Here is a 26,136-nt window from a genome sequence, read left to right as displayed (position 1 = left end):
AAAGAGATCAGTGGATCTCAGATTACATTTTGCAGAGAAGCCATGGTTTATACATCAACATTTGAACTCCACACTGGACTACCGGATTGCAACTATTTAGAAGGAAGTCATTCAACACAGTGACTTTCTCCATAAGCTGCCACAAGGTAGACAGCAAGATAACATTATCCCCTCTTTTAATGTAAAACAATAAAAGCAAACAGATCAATTTCAAATTTGGATTCAGAACTCCTTTACCTTTCCCAGCCTTCAGAAAGGCAAAACATCTCAGTAGATGAAATTGTTTTTCCTAGGTTGGAATACTCCTAGATTTTCTTCCCTACAACTTGCACACTCACTGAAAGCACTAATGAGAGGAAGGAAAGGAGCCTGAGCTAATAGCATAGAACTGGCTATGTTTTTTGGGTTTTTTTTGTGGAAAATACAGATTGAGTTGGTGAATCTAGCACTCATAAACAACAGGTGACACAATAGTTCGATGATGTAACTTCTTCAGACCCTGAGAATAATTTACATAATTGCATGATCTGACATTAGCTCCATAAATTGTCATTGTTAAACACTGCAAAAGCTCTAAGTTAAAATAAACTACAGCAAGAGGCCTTTGAAGAACAATGGCATTGGTTTATATTGATGCAAATGTAAAATATTAAAGGTTGCACAGACCAGAAACGTATATTCTTGTAAAAGAACCACAAGTTTAGTTGTGGAACATACAAAATGCTTTGAATATACTATGTTAGTGGATTTAAACATAACAACAAAAAATGCCCAGAACACATTTATTAACTTACCGTATTTCTTCCTCCTTCTGATTTTTAATTAGAACTTGCTAGTATAAATTAAAGGATCCATCAAATCCTTGAAAATCTTACAGACAGAAAGAAATATCCTTCATGATTGCTGTTATTTTCATGTTAATGATTTGTAGCAGCTTTTGGCTGTACATCTGATCAGACTGGAAAGCAAAGAGAAGGAGTTTGCTGCTGTTTCTAACATTAGAGATGGAAATCTCTCAATGTTAACTACAATGAAAAAAACCAAAGAAAACAAACTCTATATTTGGCAAAAAACACACAATAAGAACAAAACACATTTAAAACAGCCTTTTAAAATAACAGTAGCACCTGTTATTGCAGGAGTATTCCTAACTCTTCATACCAGTCTACATCACACAACTCACCACAGAAAAGTCAATATTTTAACTAATGATGATTTTTTGTCATTTTGCAATAACAGTTAATAAAGCAAAACAAATACATAAATAAATACACAAAAGATCAACAATAACCTTTAAATCAACATGTTTCAATTTCTCACTCCTCAAAATCACCTGAAAGGAATGTTTACCAATGGAAAATTTTTATTCAAAGTTTAGGGCTTTTTACATTCTGTTTTTTATTTATTTGCTTAAGAAAGGCACGACCACATAGAAATATATAAAAGTAATTCTGCATCACGTATTAACTCCATTATACACTTCACCACCATGAATTCACTGAGATCATATTACTTCCTGCATGAAAGACAAGCACCTCATTGAAAGAACAGGACAGTTCCTGTCTGAGCCAGGTGCTGGTTCTGTAGGGGCTCAGACAGATCTATAACCACTTTAGCCCATGAGGGAAGATCCTGGTCTTCTTCCTTACATATCTGCAGTTGTATGAGGTTGAGCTGGGCCTTGCACCTACCTGTGTTTTCCATGAACGTTTTTCACCCACATATTGATGCTGTCTATCCCTTGTTCTATTGAAAGCATTAAGTAGATCACTGCTCCAGTTAAGTTACCTGCTGCTATTGAATAGAAACATGATTACTATTAACATGCATAATGTAATTTATCCAGAAGTAAAAAAGGTAATTTGTCACTTTCATCCACCAAATTTCAGAAATTAGCTAAGATTCTCAAATGCAATTGTTTATCCTAAATATTCAACATAACTTTGCAGACTTCTGGCTACAAAATATGAAATTATAAAATTTATTAAATGATCTCTTTTTTTTCTATTTCTTTTTCTTTTTGTAAGGCAATTTTTTTCTTTTTGTTTCTATAGTGTACTCACTCAAAAACTATTCAGAAAAATTTCAAACTCTTCTTTTTCATTTTGTTTTCTCTTATTTTCTTCTGCTATTCCCCATGCTTTATTCTGCATTGACTACAAGAAAGAAAAAATGTAAAGGAAGAAAAATATTATAAGCATCTATAGATTTATTTTTATGTGACTTTATTCTTGATTTTATTTTTGTCAAAAAAGCAAAACAAATAAGTCATTTTTTCAACTTACTCCCACCCCAGCTACATTAATTATCTTTGCAGATTATTAAGAACACATAGTTAAACTAAAACACCAAATAAACCATCAGACATCTCAGTATTTGCCATTGATTTTGCTACCTGAACAGCTTAATGACATGATTTTTTATAATAACTGCAACAATAAATTAAATATATCTGGGACTAGTAAGTCTGATTAAAAAAAAAAATCCAAATAAGGAAAGAAGTAATCTTCAGTCAGCCTGGTAATACCTATTTCTACTACATTCGTCTTATACATATGTAAGATTTGTATGGAAAAACTTATTTATATTGAACTACCAAAGACTCCAATTTTTATTTAACTCAAAAGAACCAAAAAGGGCAGAAATAGGACTTTGTATACTTACACACAGATTGGAGATGCAAAGTAGTAAATCTTAATAATCACATTTCTTTAAAGTCTGCAGGAATCCTAAACAACCAGAATCAATTAAGTGTAGGCATTTTGAACACACAAATCAAATGGAACAAAATAGTCAAGTGTTACTGAATAATTGCAATTTGGGAAATATCAGCCATGCAGTTTGTCTTCAGAACTAATACTCTGAAAAACTACTAAAACACAGGAAAAAGTGTTCTATGTTTAATTAAAATTAAAAAGAGCATAGACTTAATAACTTCACATGGTAGAGATTATAACAAGATTACATGATATATAACATGCAGTGATTCAATTTTCTCTCACACACCAGCATGACATTCAATTTGCTTGTTCTACATTGAACTGGTATGTTATGGAACAACATTATATTAACTGTGTTCTTCACATGAAATTCTCATTCAGAACCCTGTTCGTATAAATTTACCTCAGTATGTAAATGCAAAGGCTTATTTTACACAATTGCAATACCGTCTGGCAGACTATGCCTGCTGCCAAAATTTGCCTTATTGTTTTTTAATATCAAACTAGGGGACACAGTTTTAATTTCTGATTTGCAGATTCAGCTAAAGATTACACCTCTGCCTGCAGAAACCTTGCCTGTAACTCATTAAAGTCCAACCAGCCATATGTAACTCGGGGAAGATCTATTGCTACTTCTATAGCTGCTGTGCTCAGAGGAAAATCCATCATGACAGACAAATCTGAGAAGAAAGTGAGATAAAAAAAAGTTAAACTGTTCATTCAGTTGTTCCCGCTGCAGTTCAGAAATGCTGAATTCTTTTCCCATAAAAACTAGAACCAAGATCTTTCAACATTAGTTCATTTTATGAGACTTGGTCTAAAATGAATATGAAAAATTTGCCAGCAACAGTCTTAGTAGTAACTGCCAATATCTCAGGAATTTCACATGCAGTCACTCTCTGAAGTTACATTTTTTCTATTCCTGTAGATAATTTCTTAGTTATCTAGCTGTGATACATAGGTCAGTGGAAACTGTTTTCCAAAGTTGTACTCCAGTCAACAACTCAATCTGGTATTTAGGAGAATTTCAGTGTTACTTAAGTGTATTTTTTTCCCAATGCTTATTAACAGGATTAACAAAACAAAGGTAGTTAAATGGGATGAAGAAAAATAGGGCACCTTACTTAGAAGAAGAAAAGACTGGGAACCAGCTGTTCACTAGGAAATCAAATACATATTAACTAGACAGCTGGAGCTGCTCATTCAGGAAGTCTTTCCACTTGCCTTGCCAGTCACAATGATGAGTATGAATATAATAGGTGAACTATTTTTTTTTTCTTCTGTCATGTTACATGCAACCACGAACAGTAAACTTCTATCAATGTCAAGAACCTAAGTTGACACATTTCCACAGTTTCTATGTCCATACGTCCTGGCATCTCAAAAACCTATTCAAGTTAATGAGCTCCATCTAGCAATGAGAAAGCTGTAAATAAAATGAGACAAAGTCATGTCACAATAAAATACAGCATTATATGAGTAGAATAAAATATGTCTGGATAGAATCAGCAATCAATCACATAGACAAATTCTGCCTGTTTTCCACTTTAAGATTTACAATGGAGTGTGAAGCTTAGATAAAGAAATAGTTGCAGACAGCCAATGGTTCAGTTTTAGATCTCGAAGATTTCCTGGCAGCATCACTACCATATAACTTTCTAAGGCTGTAATTGAGAAAGTAAAATTTATTTAAATCTGGGTGAATGTTTTGTTTGTTTGTTGTAAATTAGGATAAAATCTTTCTAAATTTTATCATCAACTTTTTATTTTCAAGCTACATTTTGTTTCAAGTGAATGTCTTTGTTTTTGTCCCACTAGCATATAAAAAAAGTGAGAAAAATAACGTGAACACAGTTGTTTCTCCTGACTATGCCTACAAGTCAGGCGCAAAGTCTGGAGTACACACACATAAAGCGGAACACCTTGGAACATGAGAACCATTCTTCTCACACATCATAATTAGCTGTCAGTTTCACCATGAACATTTTCCATGTGCACTTTGAGGTAGTCATTTCTTGTAAATTTCTTGTGGCAAAGCTGGCATTCTGCCATTGGTCGATTGGGGTTGTGAGTCAGCTTGTGTCGAATCAGCATTTTCTTCAGGCTGAAGGACAAATCACAAACCTAGGCCAGAGACAACAATACAAAGACAGCAACAGAGATCTTAAAACTTCAAGTATGTATAATGTTCCTAATTTTACATCACTGAAGCCACAGCTATGCATACCTGCAAGACTTAATAAATGAGTTTGTCTTCAAAAGAATAACTGCTTCAGAGAACACTTCAAAGATTATTACTTTCAATGTTGTGCCTTAACAATCTGCAAAACACTGAGGTATTCCAGTAACATTACTGTTACTTTTCTCTCTTGACACAAAAAAAAAATTATGCCAAAATCTCATAAGCATCTGTCAATTTAACCTCAAGGGAAGGGGCACTCAAGGCTGCAACAATGGTTAGTAACAGTTATAGAGGAAGCCCAACTGCTGCAGTATTCTTTTGCCTAGCCAAGGAAGAAGATATTTTCAAATTAAAGCACAATTCCTTTGCTCTATTACGTGCTGTTGTGCTGTTTCCTCCCTTCCTTCTCCATACTCCATGCTTTCCAGGCCACTTGAATAGATAGAGGGGTAAGGGACTTGCTATGCTATATCAGTCATTGCTTATACACATTTCTGTACGGCAGTCAAAATGAAAGGTTAAAAATAATTTCAGCTAGAAGAAGTCAGAAAAGAAAAGAAATTTAAGAATTTGTAGGCAAGACATCAAGTTATTTGATATCATGTAGTTACGCTGTCACATTCAACTTCCATCCAGGTATATACTATAGGCATGAATTTCCCGTAAAAAATATTTTTTGAATGTATGCTCCTGATTTTACAAATGAAACAGTCAGTGGTCATATCGTTAGATAAAAATGAACATCCACAAGCTTGAAATCTTTGAATTCCAGGCTCATTTCAGACAAAAACATGTCCTATGCAGAGGAAATTCAAGAGAATACAGCAGAATTTCTCTGATGAAAGATGGAATTTTAAATTCATAGTTATCAAACTAGTAATGAAAATGCTGGATTACTCTTTTTAAAAGCAAGGTACATGAACAGATTTGACTATATGAACAGATAACTGTGACCTGCAGAATATATATTTAATGCCAGCTAAGGCTAAAACCATACACTGAACATTGAAAAGGCAATAGCTTGAGGCAAGTTTTGTATCAAAAATATTTCTTCCTCAGACAAGAACATTGTATGTGCATTAGCAATGGAACATTTCTGAATTTATGACATGATGTAACAGAGAGAACTATTGTACAGTAACTCTCCAACTTTTTTCCTTAAACATATAACTACCTCTTTCAGCCCCAAGCAACAGACACCCTTTGTTAAGTGAGGATGAATGTTACTTACAGCATTCACTGGTTGGGTCTTAATACTGCTTTTGTCAAGTACTATTTTCTGTTTCTCTTCCACAAAAAACACAAAGTGAACTCATGTACCTAATCATTACGATCACGCTTGCTCTCATGTTTCAATGTGTTACAAGTGTCATGTGTTTGTAAACAGACATTTCCTGGAAGCTAGGAAGCCAGTCATGGATATACACATAGATAAGCTGCATATATTCTGTGCATGTTACACACACCCCACAATTAAAAAAAAAAAAAAAAATTAAAAAAATTTAAAAAAAAGTATATAGTAACAAGTACAGTTCAACATGACAAATTCAGCTTTCACTAAGGTAACTTCCAAAATTTTCAGTAATGACTGCATATTATTCATATGAAAAGAGAAGACAGTTTGCAGAAACATTCCACAGTAGAAGGAGAATCTGTAGGAAATGTCGTAACATAAAACCATGGAACAAAAAGAACCAGCCTAAGAGCCATTCAGACCAGTATTAACCTTTCTCCAGAAGTTTTCAATAGCAAAAGAGGCTAAGAAACAGAGCAAACATAACATAAACCTCTTTGTGATGCATTAGGCCAATCAGCTTTAGAGATTTCCACAGAAGTTATTAGTATTAAAAATAAAGTATTCATATAAATATTATTAAAAACAAATTTCTTGAGTTTTAACATGAACTGCTTATAGCACAGTTTCATGGTACATTTTTCATCTATAATGTTCACTTAACAACTGGATCTAGAACCACATGTCCTGCTGTTGATTCAAGGCTCTAGGATATTTTACTACCTGACCTCTTCAAGAACAAAACAGGGAATGCAGGATCATTACCTAAAGTAATGACAAATCTTGTGCTGTGCTCAAGCATACAGATAATCTTTTTTCAGGAGTTTGTTTTATAATTCAATTTTACAAGCAAGGCTGACACTTTACAGATTTACAATTGTCTTGCTTATTTGCATTGGAATTCTAATTATTCTCTCCAAAATCATAAAAGTTTTGATTGAATAGGGAGGATGGAGACAACTGACGTTTAAAAGTAAGTGTAGGGTCAACAAAAGGCAGAGTGGTGGGAAATACTGCACTGGAAATAAACCAGAATAAGTAGCACTTGACCTTTCTGCCCCAAAAGAGTAATATCTTGTCTCTGAGGCAACTGAAGTTCAATTGGCCTTCCAGTTAAAAAAAAAAAGGCAGGTCTTCAGAGAACAGAAATCCAATATACTAGGATATACATATTCTGTGTTTCTCTATTTCAGTTTTCATTTTCCCTTGTGATGTATATTAGAAGTTTAAAATGGGAATATTCAGTTTCCACTATTATCAGTGGAAAGTGAAGGCTTTGATTCATTAAAAGTAAGTTCTAAAATTGCTTTTGATGACTGATAATACAAAGAAATGGCCATGTAAAGAAAGTGCAGCACCTTCAAATGGGCTATATGGATTACTTTTACATGTAGCATAAGCCTGTATTACATAAGTCAGAAGAGCATTGTAAACACTTGAGCACTTGAATATTGTAAGAATGAGCAGTAGTGGCAACATTAAAATCCTGAAAACTGCAATCTCTGTAGTATGTAGTTGGCCAAAATTGAGTGCTGAAGAATGATTTTAGTGAAACACAATAGTAATTTAAAGTATTATGAAAAAAATCTGCAGTAAGTGAAGTTAACATAAGAATTCTTGGGAAAGGATAACAGCTAGGTACAGATCACAGCTGTTTCAAGAAATATTATGATTTGGGAAAACAAAGTGCTATCTGGTTAATGAGGAAGGCTAAAGAATTAGTTGAAATGGAAAGTATATTTTCATGTAGTTGAAATGCAGTTCCTATTACAAATTAATGAAAGAAAAAATAAAAAAACAAAGCAACCTTCCCCATATTGGTCTCAAAAAGCGTTCTGTGTATCCAAGATCCAGTAGGTCTTGGATCCAAAGTGTGGGAAAGGTTGTTCTTACACTGCAAGCCGCCCAATAGTTGCTAAACTGTACAGTAATCTGAGAACTGAGTTACTGATGATGATCTTGAACTAGAGAAATCCTCATGTTACTACCTATAGCCAGGATAAGATTATCCCAAAAGAACACAGTAAATCTCCTGACTTGTAGACATCAGTAAAATTGCTAGTAAAACTATATCTGAAATTTTTCATTCAGTGAATTCTAGTCTTAATGAAATATCAGACTATGCCGTTAAAAGCCAGATCAATTAGTAGAATCTTCTAAGTTTCATGTAAAGTGGTTATTCTAACCTTGCATCCAGTTTTAAAAATTTGTGAAAATTTTTACAACTCTTCTGACTGAACAACCTAGGATATAACTGAAAACGGGTGGTTTGCTTGTGACTAATTCAGTCAAAGCTGGGATCACAAAACAAAGAACCTGCATTCATTTTATTCCCTGGGCTGATGCCCCCAACAAAACCCTAGAACAACAATATCAAATCCAGTATTTGATAACTCTGAATGACATTCCTTGCCAATTGTTTCTGCTCAAGCTTCCCACACATCCTGGAAGTGATGAGATGCATGATATACAAGATGGGATATGCTGTAATTGACAGTGATCTATGAACTGTAATACAATATTCCACATTTCAAAATTGCAAACATACACAGCATCTACGATTTCTTCATTGTTCAAAGAAAAGACAGTTATTGAAAATAACACACCAGATTTCATTAAACAAAAATAAGAAACTCTAAATTCATATTTGTATTATTGAACATCAGAAGCATTCATATTCTATGTAATTCCTGTAATAACTTTTTCTGTATAAGCTGCTCTCTCCAACTATTAACCTGTCAGACAATCAAAGGGGAACCCAACTAGCATGAATTTGTAACTTGCAACACACAAATTGCATTAAGAACAGTGAAAATAGCACTTATGGGAGTCAAAACCATAAAAAAGAGTGTGCAATGCTCTTGGCAACTGCAGTGGATACATAAAATTCACCAGAATGGTCTTTCATGAGCTAGGCAATCAAAGACCCTATACAGTGTAAGTTTATGCCACAGCAAATGGATGCAAGGCCATATTCTTACTGAAGATAAGCCTTGCTCTGGCACTTGAATCAGGAAGACAAAGGGATAGATCAACTCACATCACACTGAAACGGCTTCTCTCCGGTGTGGGTTCTCATGTGTTCATCTAGGCCTCGCTTTTGACTGAAAGCCTTGTTACACTCAGAACACTGGTATGGCTTTTCCTGTATGAAACGACAACAGTGAGTGAAAGTGAGTCAACACAGAACCCAAGTCATTAAAAGAGTGGAATTCCATGCTGGATGGTGCAAGTTTTATATTCTCTCTAAGGGATTACAGTCAGTGAAAACAACAGAAAATGACTTTCAGATGATTAAGTGAAAGCTGGGAAAGCTGTGGCCTGACAGTTTCCACTTCAACACCCACTTACAAATTAATTATCTGTCCTAGTCTGTCAAACCCAGCCATTTTGGAAGTCTGTTTTTTGTAATATGAAAGGTACGAAAACATAAAATTTCAATGCATTTCCTTCATACTCCACAAAAGCTTAAAGACTAGTAAGATGCCTATAAAACCTCGCATTCTTTACCAGGTTTCTAAGCAAGAGAAGAAGCGAGGGGAAGAAGTGGGGGTACGAGAAATGCTTGTGGTAGAAGCAAAAAGCTTATTTTGAAAAATGTGGTGACAGAAGGTTAATCACAAACTCAGTGCAGAATCTCAGAAGTACAGATGGCAACATAGCCATCTGTATTTTTATTAGAACTATTGGTTAGCAGCTACTGTAATACACAATGTTATAAAAGTAGCAAGTTCACTGACCTCAAATATTTAAATAATTAGAGGTATGTATGGAAAACCATTTACATCGAGATTTTCTTCTTCAAAGTTCTTAATATAGAAACCTATATATAGGTAATTCTTCCTTTATTCCACAAGTGTTACAAAAGACTGCATGGAAAACATTCAAATTAAGTAATTAAACATGAACATAACTACACATTGCCCCACTGATGATTTTGAAGCTCTAGAGGCACTTTGATTTTCAGTCAATTGTACTTCTTCCACTTTCATTCAATTTTTTTTTTTTTTTTTTTTGCAGTCCCTAATTACATATTGCTTGAATTCAGAAGATGGATAGATGGTAAAATAAATACTAAGGATTTTTTACTAGGTAAAATTGAAAATAAAGACTGCAAATCAATAGGCAATAAAATGTTAACTCTATGGATTTCCAAATAATAGTAATTAACGTTACATGGTCTTTTGGGAGATGTTGTGAGATCTAATGCTAAGGGAGAAAGAGCAACTCAGGTAAGGCTTTGAAGCTAAAAAATGAAGAAATTTGTTGTTATTGACTTCCTGTGTAAGGGAAAGGACATCTCTACACATTGCTTAATCCTGCCAGCATAAACTGTGCAAATAAAACAAACAGAATATCAATCAGCACTGTTCTGGGTAAATCCTTTCTTTAGAAAAAAGAAGCTCTTTGCAGTATCCAGAGATCTCAGTTCTGCTGTTAGTTATGAGAGTACCCATCCAAAAAGTTTCCTAGAAAAGGCTCTGTCAAAGAAATGTCTCAGCTTGCAGTTACAGGAAGCTCTATGAACAGGGTAAAATGTTTCTTTAGCAATATCAATTTTACATTTCAGCATACTATGAAATTTAAAAAGTACGTTCTAGTTTGGTGCAAGACAAAATTGTCTGCTGACAGCCTGACTATATGGTGTCCAGCTGCACATGATTAAATAGGCCTAACAGAAGACCTTAACAAAGATTTCTTTGTAAGATTCACCTTACACGTTTATCACCTTTGTGGGTTTTTTTTTCAACATTAACTTAATTTTGTAATTTCCTCAACACTTCAGTACAGAGTATAATATAAATTACTTTTAAAATATCTCTGCTGATCTTAAATTATCATCTACACTAAAAACTCTGTAATGGAAAAATTTTTTTGACTGCCTGAAGACTTCATGAAACATTAATTTTTAAGGAAATATATGGATAACCCATACGAAAAGCAGTTTATTGCAACACCTTTAATTGGTTCTGCATTGTGTTTAACATAAACCACATTTTCTGTGAGTTCTCAGAAAACAACCTTTCTTTGTGTGGGCTGTTCCACAGAAAGGGAAAACTGTAAAGTATATGATGCGTATACTTTAACCACCTCTGAAAAAAATAAATTATTGCAAACAGTATAGGGTTGCTTCCTTTTTATCATGTTGCTCTACAGGAAACTGAAGGGTTAATTTGTTTATGATAAACTTCATCATTTCAAAGTTAAATGAGCTTCAGAAGTGCCTAGGCTCCATTTTAGAAAGAAAGGCATTATGAACATCGGGAAGTTAGTCACAAACCTGGGCTGGAATATCATCCCTGAGGTTATATGCACTTATCCTCTGATCTGAATAATTCTCTAGTGCAGGGAAAAAAAAGGCATATCTATTCATTCACTTGGCATTTACATTCAAATTCACATATGTAGTGCATGAAACATATCCAAAGCTGTCTTTGATCTAATTTTAGTTCCCTTACATCTGTATATTCCATTAACTTTGGCAGACACAGTTCTGATTCACATCAGCCCTCTCTCTCCTTTAAGCTGCCCTTCATTCACATTTCTGTCCGTTAAAGAAGTATGAGATAAATATTAATAAAAAAGCTGTTATCCAGACTAAAACTTAGCCTTAAGTTTTTCTCTCTGGAGAAACACTTCATTGCTTTCAAAGGAAACATCATTTTCATAGACTAACTTCTTCAAAACAACAGTCTTTGTTTTTTCTGTTTCCTCTTCTTCCTTCTTTCCCTCACACCAAATTTCCATTGCATTAACACTCATGCTTGGAGAAGGCAACCTTTATAACAAGGAATGCTGGCTTAGCATAATGACTGCTTTACACCCGCACATTATATCTATGTACACGCATATATACACACATATATGTATTTAAAAACACGGCAGTAAGTCTGAAGGAATTGAAATGCCACCACAAAAGGACAACATGAACAATGATGAGATTAGAATAAAGTTGGAAAAGGGAATAACCCACTAACTGGCAACAAAACAGGAAGTCAGTGGAACGATCATATGAGTTTGAATTCAAAGGAGTTAGCAACTGCTTGTACTATAAATCTACCCTCTGCACTAAAGGCATCTGCTAGCCCATGGTTATGGTGGCAGCAAAGCCAAAGGACTACGTGTTTCCTTTTTTTGATGATGCAAGTGAGGAAGAGACCTCGGAGTTTGAGAGGCAGGATTTAGTTGATACTGAAGTGATTTAACATTATTCTTTTAAGTATACTAGGTCTAAATAGAAATATATAGATGGGGATTTATAACATTTATGCCTCTAAACAAAGAAAGACAAGAAAGGCCTAGGAGAGCCTAAATGAGACTTGCAATTTAGGAAAGTGTTTCTCTGTAGAAATGGTACTCTAGTGTAGAAGCACTCATCTCTGATGATTTTAGTTTACGAAATTAAAAAAAAAAAAAAGAGAATTTTCAACAACTGTGATAAATAAAACAGAATCTTCTCTCCAGTACACACCTTCTCTGCCTTTGGATAGCTGAATTATCATTATTTTGGATTCTACACAAATTGTGCCTTGCACTGGAAAAAAATGAGAACAAGACAAATTTTAAAGGCCATTTGATGCCACCTTTAAAGACTGATAGAATAAGTGTACAGTGCATCCTGCAGATGGAAATATTTAAATGCAGAATATTTGAACTGCTAGCTGCTGCTGTAGCTTACTGTACCTCCCTAAGATACACAAAATACATTACATACATTAACTTAGCACTAGTGCATGTGATTGTTTGTGTAAAACTGCTACATTTGAATGCAGAGGAAAAACATTAATGATTTTGATATAACCATTTCCAAATAACCTTTTACATTTTAAATTGGAACTATCACATGAGTTCACCATCAGCAACAAGAAAAACCATAACCCAGAAAACAGTATCTCCAAATAAAATATAACTCAAGATTCGAAGTTAAGTGTGTAAAGAGTTAAGAACAGTTCTGGCAACCCTTTTAAAGATGGCAGGCACAAGCTAAAACTGGGCTAAGTCCATACTCAAGAGACCCTATTCTTTATCTTTTGGATTTATTTTCTACACTGATTGCAGTTATACTACTCAAAGTAAACTTGTTGGACTGCAGAAACAGCTCTCAACAATCCTTTTCGGAGCTTACATTTTAACTGACATACAGAGCATGCTTAACATACCACAGCTATCCTGAACTGTGCTCATTTTTTAAATCTCCTGAATTCAGCTAATTTACTTCCATCAAAAATTCGCATATTGCTCATTTCTTTTTGTAGATCATATTCATACATCAAAGCACTCATGAGCGTTTACCAGAATGTGAGGGTGAAATACACCGACTATTTTAAATATTACATGATAATCAATGTACTGGATGTGAATTTTGTTTGTGCTGACAACTGAACAGTCAGGGCACCTAAGAGAAACAAGAAAAAACATATTACATCTTATTTTACTTAATTAATAGAAAATAAAAACTATCTTGAAACATACAAAATTCGAATATCTTGAAACAATACAAAATATCTGTATAACAGATGAGTCTAGAGGCAAATATATGAACAATAAGGATGCTACTCATGATTGTAGTACACACACAAAGCTTCTTGGAAAAGCCAGAATAATTTTGAAAAGATTTCAATCCAAGTTCCTTAGTAAACAGAGGATATATAACTTTAAGGGGTGTGATGTACTCTCGTTAAAGGAAACACAAGTGCTAAAAAAATAAAGTGTTGAAAAAATTAGCAAGATTGGAAAAATGTGGACTAGAACAAACGAACGTGATCACTCAGAAAACATTAAAGTATAATCAACCAGGATTGCAGCCACCAAGAAGTGATGTCTTAAACAGGGTTCCTGAAAATCCAGAAGTTTACTCACTCTGAACAATGTAGCAAAATCAGCAGTGCGACTTGCTGTAGAATTTAGTAGAGACAGACAACGACTACTGTGAGAATTATCTAAAGTCCATCAGAGGTACTCAGGGAAGTTTGAGATATAGATATTTTATACTTCACATGTGCCATTTCTTCAAATGCTTTTAATCTTTTGCTAACACCAGTAACAGCTTATTTTATTCATTACTGATCATTAATGTTTATGTGCCCCTCAAACTACACTCAGAAGCTCTTTGGCCAACTGGAGGTGACAGGTACCATTTCAGTCAACAGTGCCATCTGAAAGGGAACTAAAGACACAGAACTATAAGAGCCTGGAAAGAGTTCAACCCGAGGTAGCCTACACAAGGTTCGTAATGCATACCTGTAAACAACTAAAACTGCAAGGTGGGCTGTGGGTAACAGCAAATGTCTACCAAAAGTAAAACAGAACAGCAATGAATAAGAAGACACAGACAACCTGAAGGATCCTTCTGCTTGGTCTAGAAACCCCTCAGCAGTTAGTGTCAGATCATGCTGAGGGAGCCAGGTCAAGTGGGTAGCTCTTTATAAAAAGACCTGTGAGACAACAGCTGTGTTAATAGACCTTTAAGCCTCAGCAAATTCCAGTGTCAATATACAGTTTTTTTGATATTGAGGAAACAGTGATGGGTAGTTTCACTATCAATGAAGTCATGACATGCAATGTAAAAGTCAATTCTTTTAAAAAAGATTCGTTTTCATCTTCATCGTAGGGTAGGAAATTGAGAAATAGTGCAGTATAAAAGACAGTAAAGTGTCTACTGAAACAAGGGTGGCTTATGTAGTTACACTTCAGCCCTTAAAACAAACCATTAAGCTGATTAATGTCAGGAAAAAAACATCAGTGACACTTTCTTTTAGGTCATCACCACTAGCAACACATCCCTGTTGAGAAGAGAAGCTAAGTCTCTTCAGATCACAGATGGTGCAAGTTAATGGAGTCCAGTTTTGTATTTAAGTGTGAAAAATGTGAAAGCACTAACAAGATGCTCTCTTAGTAATTGCAGGGGGTTTTGAAGTCATAGCAAGCAGATCTCCCACAGACAAAGGACCACTTAAACTATCAGACTTGCATTAAATTGATGAAGAAATGTAGACATGGGAATACAAAGGCTGATGAGAATTTATAACTCTCCAGAAGCAGTAATTCTTTGAATCTTATAATGATTAAAGCTCAGTAAACAAGAGAAAGTTAGATAGTTAATAAATCACTTTAGAAATACACACTTCCTCCATTGAGAAGTAAAATTCTTTTAAAAATATTTCCAATTGCTACAGCAGGCACAGTAATCTTGCCATTGAAACAACGGCTTCTGGCAAATAATTTTTTTGTTGTTGGGTAAGTTCTTTATTACTTCATTTTTAGGGTTTTTGAAAAAATTCTGCAATCTTCTAAAATATCTGAAGCAAACTTAAAAACATGCATCTTCATTTAAATGCCTGTCGTAAGTAAAAAAAACACATTTCCTCAAAAACTCTAGTATTTGCACTTAGTTGGACTTCACTATACCATTGACATCTTTCTTTCCACAGTAGTTCTACCTGTTTGCTATTTACAATTAATGGTGAAGTTTTGCTTTTTTTGTTTCTTTCATTTGTTTCAAACTGCTGAAGTCAATTCTGCCCTAAGATTTAGAGAAAGCAGGATTATTTAACCAACCATGAAGAGAACCAAACAGATGTTGATCTGCTCTTGGAAGAATAACAATATCAATACCAAAGATACGTTCTCCCTCTGCCAGGGAAAAAGATCATTAGTCAACATTACTTTTTTTCTTTTTCTTTTGGTAAGAGCGAAAATATAGTTGCATTGGGATCCAATCCTCCTATGTTCAGTATACAAACAGAGATATTGTAAGCAATGAAAAATACAGCACTGGCAAAGTCATCAGGCACACACAGACATTTGGAATTCACTCGTGACACCAATGGGAAAATATAGAGAAAATATAATAATGAAAAAAGATGCAAAATTCAATCAGCACCTCATATATTATTGAATTAGACAGTATTGTTCACAGAAAACTATATTTAGTACCCAATGCTTTCTTTTTCTTCCCTTTTGGTGAGGAGAGGACAATGACAATGGATACAATAACATGGTATTTTATTTCTAGATGACCTTTTTTTTTTCTTTTTTTTGGCTTCCATCTTCACTGGCATCTGCTCTTCACACACTCCTCAAGCAGGTGGATCAGAAGCTGGGGACTGGGGGAGCAATGTCGCTCCTTCTGTAAGCGAATATCAGGTTCGTGATCACCTGAGGAATCTGAACATCCATAAGTCAAAGGGTCCTGATTAGATACACTCTGGAATTCTAGGGGAACTGACTGATGTAGTCACCAAGCCACTCTTGATGATAATCAAAAAATCACAGTGGCTAGGTGAAGTCCCATTTTTAAGAAGGGTTGAAGCTCAACCCAGGGAGTATTTAACTTCTATGGATATCTTCACACTGAATTGACTCATATGGCTGCAGCCTATCCAGATATATTTATTCAAGCTTCAGTCAGACTACTTCTCTCAACTACCACTGAAAAATTAACTGTGGAATTTAGGAATTCAAGGGTTGAGTTTAAAATCATAGAAAAATATGGAATTATTGAGCCAGGAACTGGATTTGATGTTCAATTCCTGCAGGTTACTTTCAACTTGGGATAAACTATGATTCTGTGTTTCCATAAATACACATCAATTGCAATCTACAGTCCAGTTCCATTTAATGTCTGTGTACATGTGAAAAAGCTGGCCATGCATTTCATGTGTGGAAAAGTAAAGTTAGTGGCAAAATTACCACAAATATGCCTACCACCTGATCTGTTCATTTCTTACATTTCTGAACATTTCTTAACTGTAGTTCAATGTTCTCTTTTTTTTTTTATTGGTAGGTACCTATGCATTAAAAAAAAGGAAATGTAGCTAAGAATACACTGTAATTTCTCTAATTTTCAACTATTAACTTAGAAACGTACAATAAGGATTAAACCTAGCAATCCTTCAACCATCAGAAATCAGATTTTTAAGCAAACTACAGAAGTGAGATCTATCTGTTACACATTAAAAGTATAAATGTGAAATATTCTATCCAAATGATGAAAAAGCATTTGGGAATGACTTCTACATGTTCTGTTTTCCATCACTGCCATATATTTAACTGAAACAATATAACAAATCCACATTTACAAAAGTACTGAAAATATCATTTTGACACAACAGTAATTCTTGGCACCTATCAACTATTACATTTCTAAACAATAACAATTACATTGCAGTATTTTCTCCATGTTTAAGTTTAGACTACATAATATTGTGTCCAGCACTGAATATAGCCTTAGGGAAAAGTTCAGCTTTATTGTATAGAGAAGGATGGATGCATATTTCCTTAAAACTGACATAGTTAATTTATAAACTTCATTAAGAAATTCAATTAGTTCTTCAATTATGTTTTCTTAGGCTCTTTTTAAGATTTCTTTTTAAGAAGAAAACCAAACAAATCAGGCACATCTGCTTTTAAAGAAGCAAATCAGCACTCCGGTGAAATTTTAATATTATGAGATTGGTATTTTCTTCTCCTTATAATGTCAGTAGGAATTTTGGCGTACCTTCCCTGCTTACTCCAGAGTTTGAGCTGACACCTGTGGCCACCCAGATTGTACCAAGCTTAGCAGCTGTCAGACCTTAACTTTCTAAAACAATTTTTCCAGCAGCCTTCCCTGATCCACAGGATCAGGTTTGGCATTTAATCCCACCGGTAAAACGTATCTAAATTTAATCTCTACAATTATATTTTCCTTGTTTTATATCATTACATTTAAGCTACTTCACAATTTTTCTGGCCAAAAGACAAGATTTTTTTTTACTGTCCTTTGCTGTAAACATGTAACATGTTATGAATTGCACGATTTGTATTCCTTTTGGAAAATAATAAAACCAGAAGATGCATACCAGGGGGTGTTACTGCATCAAAGGACGAGACTACACAAAATCCTCAGTCAAATCCTTGAAACACATACAATATGAACACGAGGACCTCAGGCTCAATTTTTTCACTTTACATAACAAGTACTGCATAATACTACTTGCTATCATAGATATAGCCTCTGATTTCCAGAATGAAGACCACCACAGCACTCCAAGCACATGAGAGAGGTTACAGTGTCACTGAGTGTACACCCTTCAAAAATGACTTACACCAATATCTCAGAATTTTCACTTCATTCTATGTCTCGTTAAAGATCTGAGATGCTCTAAACTAGCAATCCAGCTTATCATTATTACATAAACACTTGTAAAGATACCTGCCTTGTAAAGGAAACCATTTTAATCACTGTCTTAGGTCACACCCACAAAACTAGAGTGAAGGGATAGTATGACTAAATGGGCAAGAATGCTGGAGAATTACCACCTCTTCTATAGCAGTTAATGTATATCTGATTCAGAAAAAAATGAAATATGGGGATAAATTTATAAAAATATCATTTATATCTAAATGAGTTTATCTGTGAAGCTACATAAAAAGAGTAAAATATAAACAACATGACAGCAAAAAGAAGCATAACATGATTCTTTAGAATTCATTTTGTGGTTTTGCCTACATATTTTTCATCATCTATTGAAATGGCAAAGATTACCAGTCATCTGCTTAGCACACTTACACATAGGAAAAAGGAAAAAAAAAGAAAATTGAAATATAAACTCCATATAGATGATCACTACAGCCTAAGTACATGGAAACACTCAAATCACATTTGGCATGAACTGAGCTGTACAGAATACCTCACTCCTTCCTTCTGTAAGGATACTGTAACAGCACATTGTTCTATACATTTTAAATCAGATTTTATTACCCTCTTAGTGCAGTGAAATTTCTGTTTCTCTGATTATAACGCCTACACACATTAAAAAAATCCCTCTGTACTCTGCAAAAGTTGTTTTTTTAACTTTTCTCTTTCTTATTAACTAAATAATAAGCATTGGTTAAACTTTTCTTCCATTATTTGTAAGTAGTTCAAATTATTTTCTCTTTCCTCCTATTCTCACATCTGTGTAAGTTCTCAGCTTGCCTTTCACTTCTATTTCATGGAAGCATTTTGGAACCAGATGGTAAATTTCAAAGGTTTTAATTTTTTCTGCTTATATGTAAAAGTGGCAAAATGTGATGAGATGTGAATGTATGAAAGCAATAAATGATGTAAAAGAGATAGTAGCAAGTAACAAGTAACTGAAAGCCAACAATAAAAGAGCAAATTCTCTACTAAGGTGTATAATTACACTTCAAAGTATAGCTAAGAGAAGAAACATCCTACAAAAGTACTCTCAGCTGAGAACAACTCTCTTCAGTGCTCCATTGAGCACAACTTGAAATAACTTATGAAATATTTTGATATATACAACGATCAGAAAAATGTAGTTATCAAGAAGAAACTGTACAACTTTCCTCCACTGAAATACTTCATTTCCTAAGACAAGAGGATTTGCAGTTCTATTCTAAGTAGACACACTTCAGTTTGTTTACCATTTTGAAGCAATGAAGATAATGTTTGTAAAGATCTCTAGCCTTACAAGCACGTGAAGAAAGAATCATCTGTTGCAAAACACTACATTCAACAGAGATGCATCATTACAGGCTCTAAAGTTCTATTCTTACTCTTTTTTTTTTCCTCAATTTTTCTACATAGGGTGTTAGTGGTTTTGAGCTGGTTTATTTTTTGGTTTGTTGGTTTGGGTGCTGGTTTTCCTGTCTTTACTCAAACTATATAGGAAATCAGGAAAAAATTAGGCTTTTATAATGGCATGGCAGATTTTATCTACCACTCCTCCCAGTCACATACCTGGTAATTAAATTTCTCCTTATGAAGAAATAATGAGACAGTAATAATAGAAAAGGTTTCAATGCAATTTTTAGAGTGATTCAACAGTTGAAAAGAGAGAGAAATAACAAGCAACATGGAACTAGTCTATTCTCAATGAAACACCAGGAAGCATTGCACGAAGTACTGACTACTTCTGTTAGGGGGCCATTAGCTACAACTTTATATAGATCCTCCAGTTAATGCCCTGAAAACTTGGGTAAAATGCTAGAAAGTATAATATGCAGCTTTGATATTATCTTCGCATACTCAAAAAGCTATTCTGAGTGCAGATTTGCATATGGGAACCACAAAATTCTACTCCCCTCATATCCTAACAGATAATGAAGGTAATTGGTTTGGCCTCCAGGCAAATTTCCATAAGCAGCAACATCTCCCAAGGAATTACCAGTAAAAGCTAGGCTTTTTTTTTTTTTTTTTTCTTATCTTAGAAGGGTAGGCTGGAGGCAGTTAACATAGACATTGTTAGACCTCCTTAACTTTGCCCGAAATCACCCTTTGCTATGGGAATTCACATCCAGTTGTTTCGAGACAGCTCTCCATCTCTTTGCTAGAAAGGAAAGGAGGGCTGAGTGTTGCCATGGTTTCACCTCACCTCTGAGCAACATAATCTAGCTGTAGATGTCTGTTTGCTGCAGGAGAATTGGACCAGATGATCTTCAATGGTCCCTTCCAACTCAAAAGAATCTATGATTCTTTCCAGCTTAATGTCTGTCATCCATTAATAAACTACAGCCTCTACAAATGCTCACAGTGACTGGATTTGGAGGGAACAATAAGAATCAAAGTACTGGATACTGAAGTTTAAAGGATGGTAAAGTCTTTTTAGAATTGCTTTCTCAGGAAACAAACACAAATATTAGTTTATAAATAACCAAAGATTACAAGAAGAAAAACATACTGTTATTATTTTAACAAAAGACATCAAACACAGTAAAAACAGAAGGCCACTAAAGGAGTCAGAATTTTACAATAAACGATTTAAATCTTTGATTTTCATTTTGGTAAGTATGAAATACCTTGGTCAGTATAGCCTTACTTCTGTTTAAACAAAATATTTACTTTTTCCAAGATGTGATTTATGAATAATTCTCAAGAAACCACCAAAGCAAGTAAGCTACACTTACTCTTGTGTGGGTACGAATATGCATCTTCAATCCATCATTCTTGCTGAAAGCTTTGTCACAGTAAGGACACTGGTAAGGACGTTCACCTGAAAAATAAGGAAAGCATCAGAATCTACAGATGTGACCTCAGTACATGAAGGCTTTGCACCATGCTTATTTGACAAACCAAGGCTTTTTTTTTCTGACCTTGTCTTCACACTCATTTCAAACAAAAAGAGAAATAAGCACCTGGAAAGTCATAAATTAAGGTCCACCAAGGCAAGGTGCAGGACTGGTTCACAGTATTACTCTTCATTGCTTATTTTTGTCTTAACCAGATTTGGTTATGCAAAGAAAAACAAAAACAAACAAAAAATCAATTAAACAACAACAACAAAATTCTTATAGCTTTTGTCCAAACCACATTCTGTAAGTAGCCACTTTCTGGGAGGTAGAATCTAATTTAAATATAAAATGCACTCTTTTTTAATGATACATCTAAACTATCCTGTAAACTATTAATTACTTTTCCATTGAAGCAATTTTTTTTTTGCCACCACTTGTAAGTGAAACAGAACCAGGAGGTTCTTGTGCATCTTCCTTGCAGTTCTTGTATCTTAAAGCTATTTAGTTTAATGTTCTGTTAAATTAGCGTTGTTTAGCAATGATTTGCCTGATTTTCCCAAATCCAGTGTAATGTGGATAAAAAGCTATTCAGAATCACACAATTAAAAGTTTTTAAGATAGATCAATAATAAGCAAGAAATTTTAACACTCTGCAATTTCTCAAATATCTTTTGATTTTGAATTCTTTAGGCTATGTACTGCAATCACACTCTCTCATCTCTTCTTTCCTACCAGGATGTATCTAAAAACACAGATCAACATATCAAGATACCATAACTTGTTCTACTAACACATCTGAATCTGCTGTACAAAATCATAATACTGAAGATGCAACAAAACTTTATGTGAAAATACAGGTAAAGCTTGTAAAGAGAATTAACATAGTTCTAGTACCTGATAAACACTTATTAACACTTAATCACAATTTAAAAACCTCAGACATCTTTCATTCCAATGAAAAGAGTTTAAGAGCAGCAAGAGAGATAAGTGTTTAAAGTTCCACAAGTCCCTTCTAACACAGATACTGATCTTCACTTGAGAAGTGAAGCCTCATCCCTTTTCTCATCTTTTCCCCACTGCAGTTGTTCCTCCTTGGTTATTCAGAGGGAAAATAAAGGATGTTTTCTTTCCTGTGAACAATATGTAAAAGGATCATAACGTAATGGAGACACCTTACAGAAACATCTCTTCAGAAGGCCCAGTTGTGAACACAATAAAGCTGACTGATAGTCAACAGTGCTCCTAAAAACTACAGAGAGTTGCAGGGTACGCAGAGATTTTAGGAGAGTTGAGATTAGATGATTATTTAAGTAAGAGGATACAAAATCTCTTTAGTAGAATATTCTGTTATTTTCTCTTTTCTTATTGTACAGACAGCCACAAATGACAGCCACAAATATTTGTAGTGAAATAACTATGAAATAAAAATATTTTTCTCTTTGTACTTTGTCCGTAAGCAAAGTTATGTGAATTTGCATTTCTTTTAAATAACAATTGCTGTGTCATAGCTGTGTTTTCATTGAGTAGTTTGAAATACAACTCTCTCTTATGACCCTTGATGATTTCAATCCATGCCTCAGACTTTCAAACTGTCCAACAGTTGTCAGTGTTCAAATAATTAATTCAGCAGACATTTTTATGTTTTAGGACTTTTGAATGTAGAAGTTAAAGCTTTTTAAATTGGTAAGTAGATGAGTGTTGACCCTTCCTCCCTCACTCTGCCTGTCCCCTGCTTTAAATAGAAATCATTCTACATTCAAGAGATGGTTTTGAGCTTGTCTGAAACTCAATAAGCAGATAAATAGCATCCTTCAGAAACTAACCACGGAGATCGTGATACATGACTGAGAAGGGCCTTAAGAGCTTTCAGCAGATGCCAGTAGAGGGCACCAACATGACTTCATATCAACTTGTTACACCTGAAAAAGACCAACTTCAAGCAGCTGTTATGTGCTGAAAGTTTTCAAGTCTCTACTGGTCCAGAAATTGAGTTTACTGCATAGCAAAGACTATGAGCTCAGAATAGACATTTAGTGACACCCGAATTTTCTAAATTACACAAACAACTTCTCACACACTTGTGTCATTAATAATTGTTAAAAGAACAACCTTAAAAGATGATCCCAAATAAATTTACTGTTGTTCTTATTTTATTTCATTTTAGCCTGTAAGTTCAATGCCTAAAATACATATATGTGCTTTTGTACTTACATAATCAACTGTTTCCTTTTTGTCCATACATCTTTTATAAGTGCAACTTATCTTCTATCTCATAGAAATGTATGATTTTATGAGATGAACGCAGGGTCATTCAAGACAAATCAGTGCTTGCAACAGCCATGTTTTCTTGAATGTTTCCAGGTACAGGGCAACCACCACACCTCTGGGTAACCTGTTCCAGTGCCTCACTATTCTTACCATTAAAAAAAAAAAACAACCTTATATTCATTCTAAATCCCCCATTTTATTTTGAAACCATTCCCCTTGTCATATCACAACAGGCTCTGCTAAAGAGTCTGTCACAGTACTTCTTATAGCTCCCCTTTAGATACTGAAAGGCCGCTCTCAGGTCTCCCCTGAACCTTCTCTTCTCAGGCTGAACAGCCCCAGCTCCAGTCAGCCTCTCCTCAAAGGGGAAGTGTTCCATCCCTTGAACCATTTTGTGGTCCTCTGCTGGACATGAAGGTAAGTTTTCAAAAATAGTGTTATTTCACCAACTGAGGGTTGCCTTTGGGTTTTGTTTTAAATTTTGCTTATTACATATACTGATAACATGCAGGAAAACATGTTAACCTTCAAATATACTATTACAATCTAATCTTGAAAATACACATTTTGAAAATATGTGAGTGAGAAAGGTCCACGTTCTGTACTATTGTTCACAACTCTGCCATTAAACTGCAACTCAGAATATTATCTGCATTGAAACAGGCTTTCCGTTATACTACAATATCAAAATCCATTAGGCATATTAAATACAGCTTTTTCAGTCAACGTGCCCAGAAGTAATGTTGTAAATGTAACAATAACTAAGAACAACTTACATCGAAATAGCAAAGCATTCAAGGAAGATGGAAGTAATAAATGCTTTGACTACTCTTGAGTTACAGCCGACTGTCACGTTCCTGCTACCTAAGAATAAACTGCTTAACACATTAAGGGCACTTCTGTACAAATAGCCCCAAATAAATAATCCTTAGATAAATTGCAGTGGATTTAATATAATTCAAAGTCTAGACATTCTACTTCCAGATTTTGTATGAATAAAAACAAAGCTTTTAACATAACAAAAATAAATTTAACCCTAATACATGGATTACAAAAAACAATTCCACAATGGAAAACCATATGGGATTTTGATTTGAAAAGATGCCACAGTAGAATTAGTACCTTTTTTTTTTTCCCCTGAAGTGCGTACATCTCTAGCTTGGGATCATTATATCTACTGGACTTCAGTATGGCATAAAAAGTTTAATTTAAAGACCAGGATCTTCCATCCCATTTCAACTTGAGACAGTTTTCTATGAGATGTTTGCAATCAAAGTTGCTACAAGGCAATACCTAGAATGAGTTGAGAACTCTATGTTGCTTTTTCCAAATTGTAGTTTGCAATTAATTACAAGATCAGGTAGAAACCCTATTAAAAAGCAAACAAAACAACAAAAACCAACAAACAAAAAACAACAAAAACATTTAAAACAATGACCTCAACTAAGATAGATCACACTTTACAGGTGATTTACACAGCAGAGGGCCACAGAGACAATAAAGGGTGTGGAACACCTCCCTTATGAGGAAAGGCTGAGAGACCTGGGTCTGTTCAGCCTTGAAAAAAGAAGACTCGGAGGGGATGTGATCCATGTCTATAAATACCTAAGAAGCAGGAGGTCAAGGGATGAGGCTGTGTGTGGTGATAGGACAAGGGGAAATGGCCACAATCTGAAGCATAGGAAGTTCTGCACAACTGTGTGTGGGAACTTCTTCACAGTGCAGTGACAGAGCACTGGCACAGCTGCACCGAGAGGTGGTGGAGTCTCCTTCTCTGGAGATGTTCAAGACCCACCTGGACACTGACCTGTGCAACCTGGGCTAAGGAGCTGCTTTGGCAGGGGGGGTGGACTAGATGATCTCTAGAGGTCCCTTTCAACTCCTGCAATTCTGTGTGTATCAAGTTGTTGGGATTTTTTTTTTTTAATTTTAAAAACAAATAAAGCCATTCTAGTATTTTATGCTGGCACTCTGCACCACCAATCTCGGTCAACACTCACTAACATTAGAAAATGATTCCACTGAGCATCAGACCTAGTGTACAGTATGCAACTTAAAAGCTTGTTTTCTTTAGAAAGTTAACAGATAATTGTGGCAATGTGGCCCATTAGAATCTCCCCCAGAACCTTTAAAATCTTCTAAACATTGCTCCTTTCCAGATGCTGAATGGTAAGGACTAAAAAGAAGATTTATAAAAACAAAAATCTGAATATATTATTTTAAAATGTCAGTATTCTATGTTAATGTATAACTCCAGTTAAACACCTAACTTAAGATTAGAGTAGGTGAGAAGGGAAAAAGGGAGAATTCACCATCACCCAACTTTTGTGGAAAGAAACAGATCCCCAGGGGAAGAATTTGGAGGCAAAGGGGCCATCTGGATCACACATGCAACACTTCATACCAGGTGATCAACAGGGCAGCCCAGAAAGAGAACTGCAAAAGGCCTTTTTTAGTTGGAGATAATCTGTGGTGATGACAGCATTCAACAGCAAGTAAGGATGGGCAAAAGGTTAACAGATACAACAAAATTATAATCTGTGACATATGCTGAAGAAAATTATCTGTTCATACGGAGCACTTCACAACTTCACATATCTATCCTTAGCTGCTGTTTCTTTGTATACAGTTTCCATCAAAGAAGAGGAGGGAACACTACAGAGGTTCATTTA

The 26,136-nt window shown here is 34.8% G+C and overlaps 1 protein-coding gene across 1 annotated transcript in view; it reads right to left on the bottom strand.

Annotated features, from left to right (window-relative positions):
• Nucleotides 1-4,438: 4,438 nt before the first annotated feature.
• Nucleotides 4,439-26,136, bottom strand: part of PRDM5 (PR/SET domain 5) — an 84,000-nt gene continuing 62,302 nt past the window's right edge. The window contains exons 14-16 of the mRNA XM_065736834.1: nucleotides 21,092-21,177; nucleotides 9,237-9,341; nucleotides 4,439-4,844 (exon numbers count right to left, since the gene is read on the bottom strand). Of these exons, the coding sequence (XP_065592906.1) occupies nucleotides 4,680-4,844; nucleotides 9,237-9,341; nucleotides 21,092-21,177 (356 nt within the window). The 3' untranslated portion in view covers nucleotides 4,439-4,679. The remainder of the gene's footprint in view (nucleotides 4,845-9,236; nucleotides 9,342-21,091; nucleotides 21,178-26,136) is intronic.

This window comes from Cyrtonyx montezumae, unplaced genomic scaffold, assembly GCF_038088225.1.
Source record: "Cyrtonyx montezumae isolate F1298 unplaced genomic scaffold, pur_monq_1.0 scaffold_2, whole genome shotgun sequence".
Lineage (NCBI taxonomy): Eukaryota > Metazoa > Chordata > Aves > Galliformes > Odontophoridae > Cyrtonyx > Cyrtonyx montezumae.
This window is presented reverse-complemented; position numbering and strand designations above follow the sequence as displayed.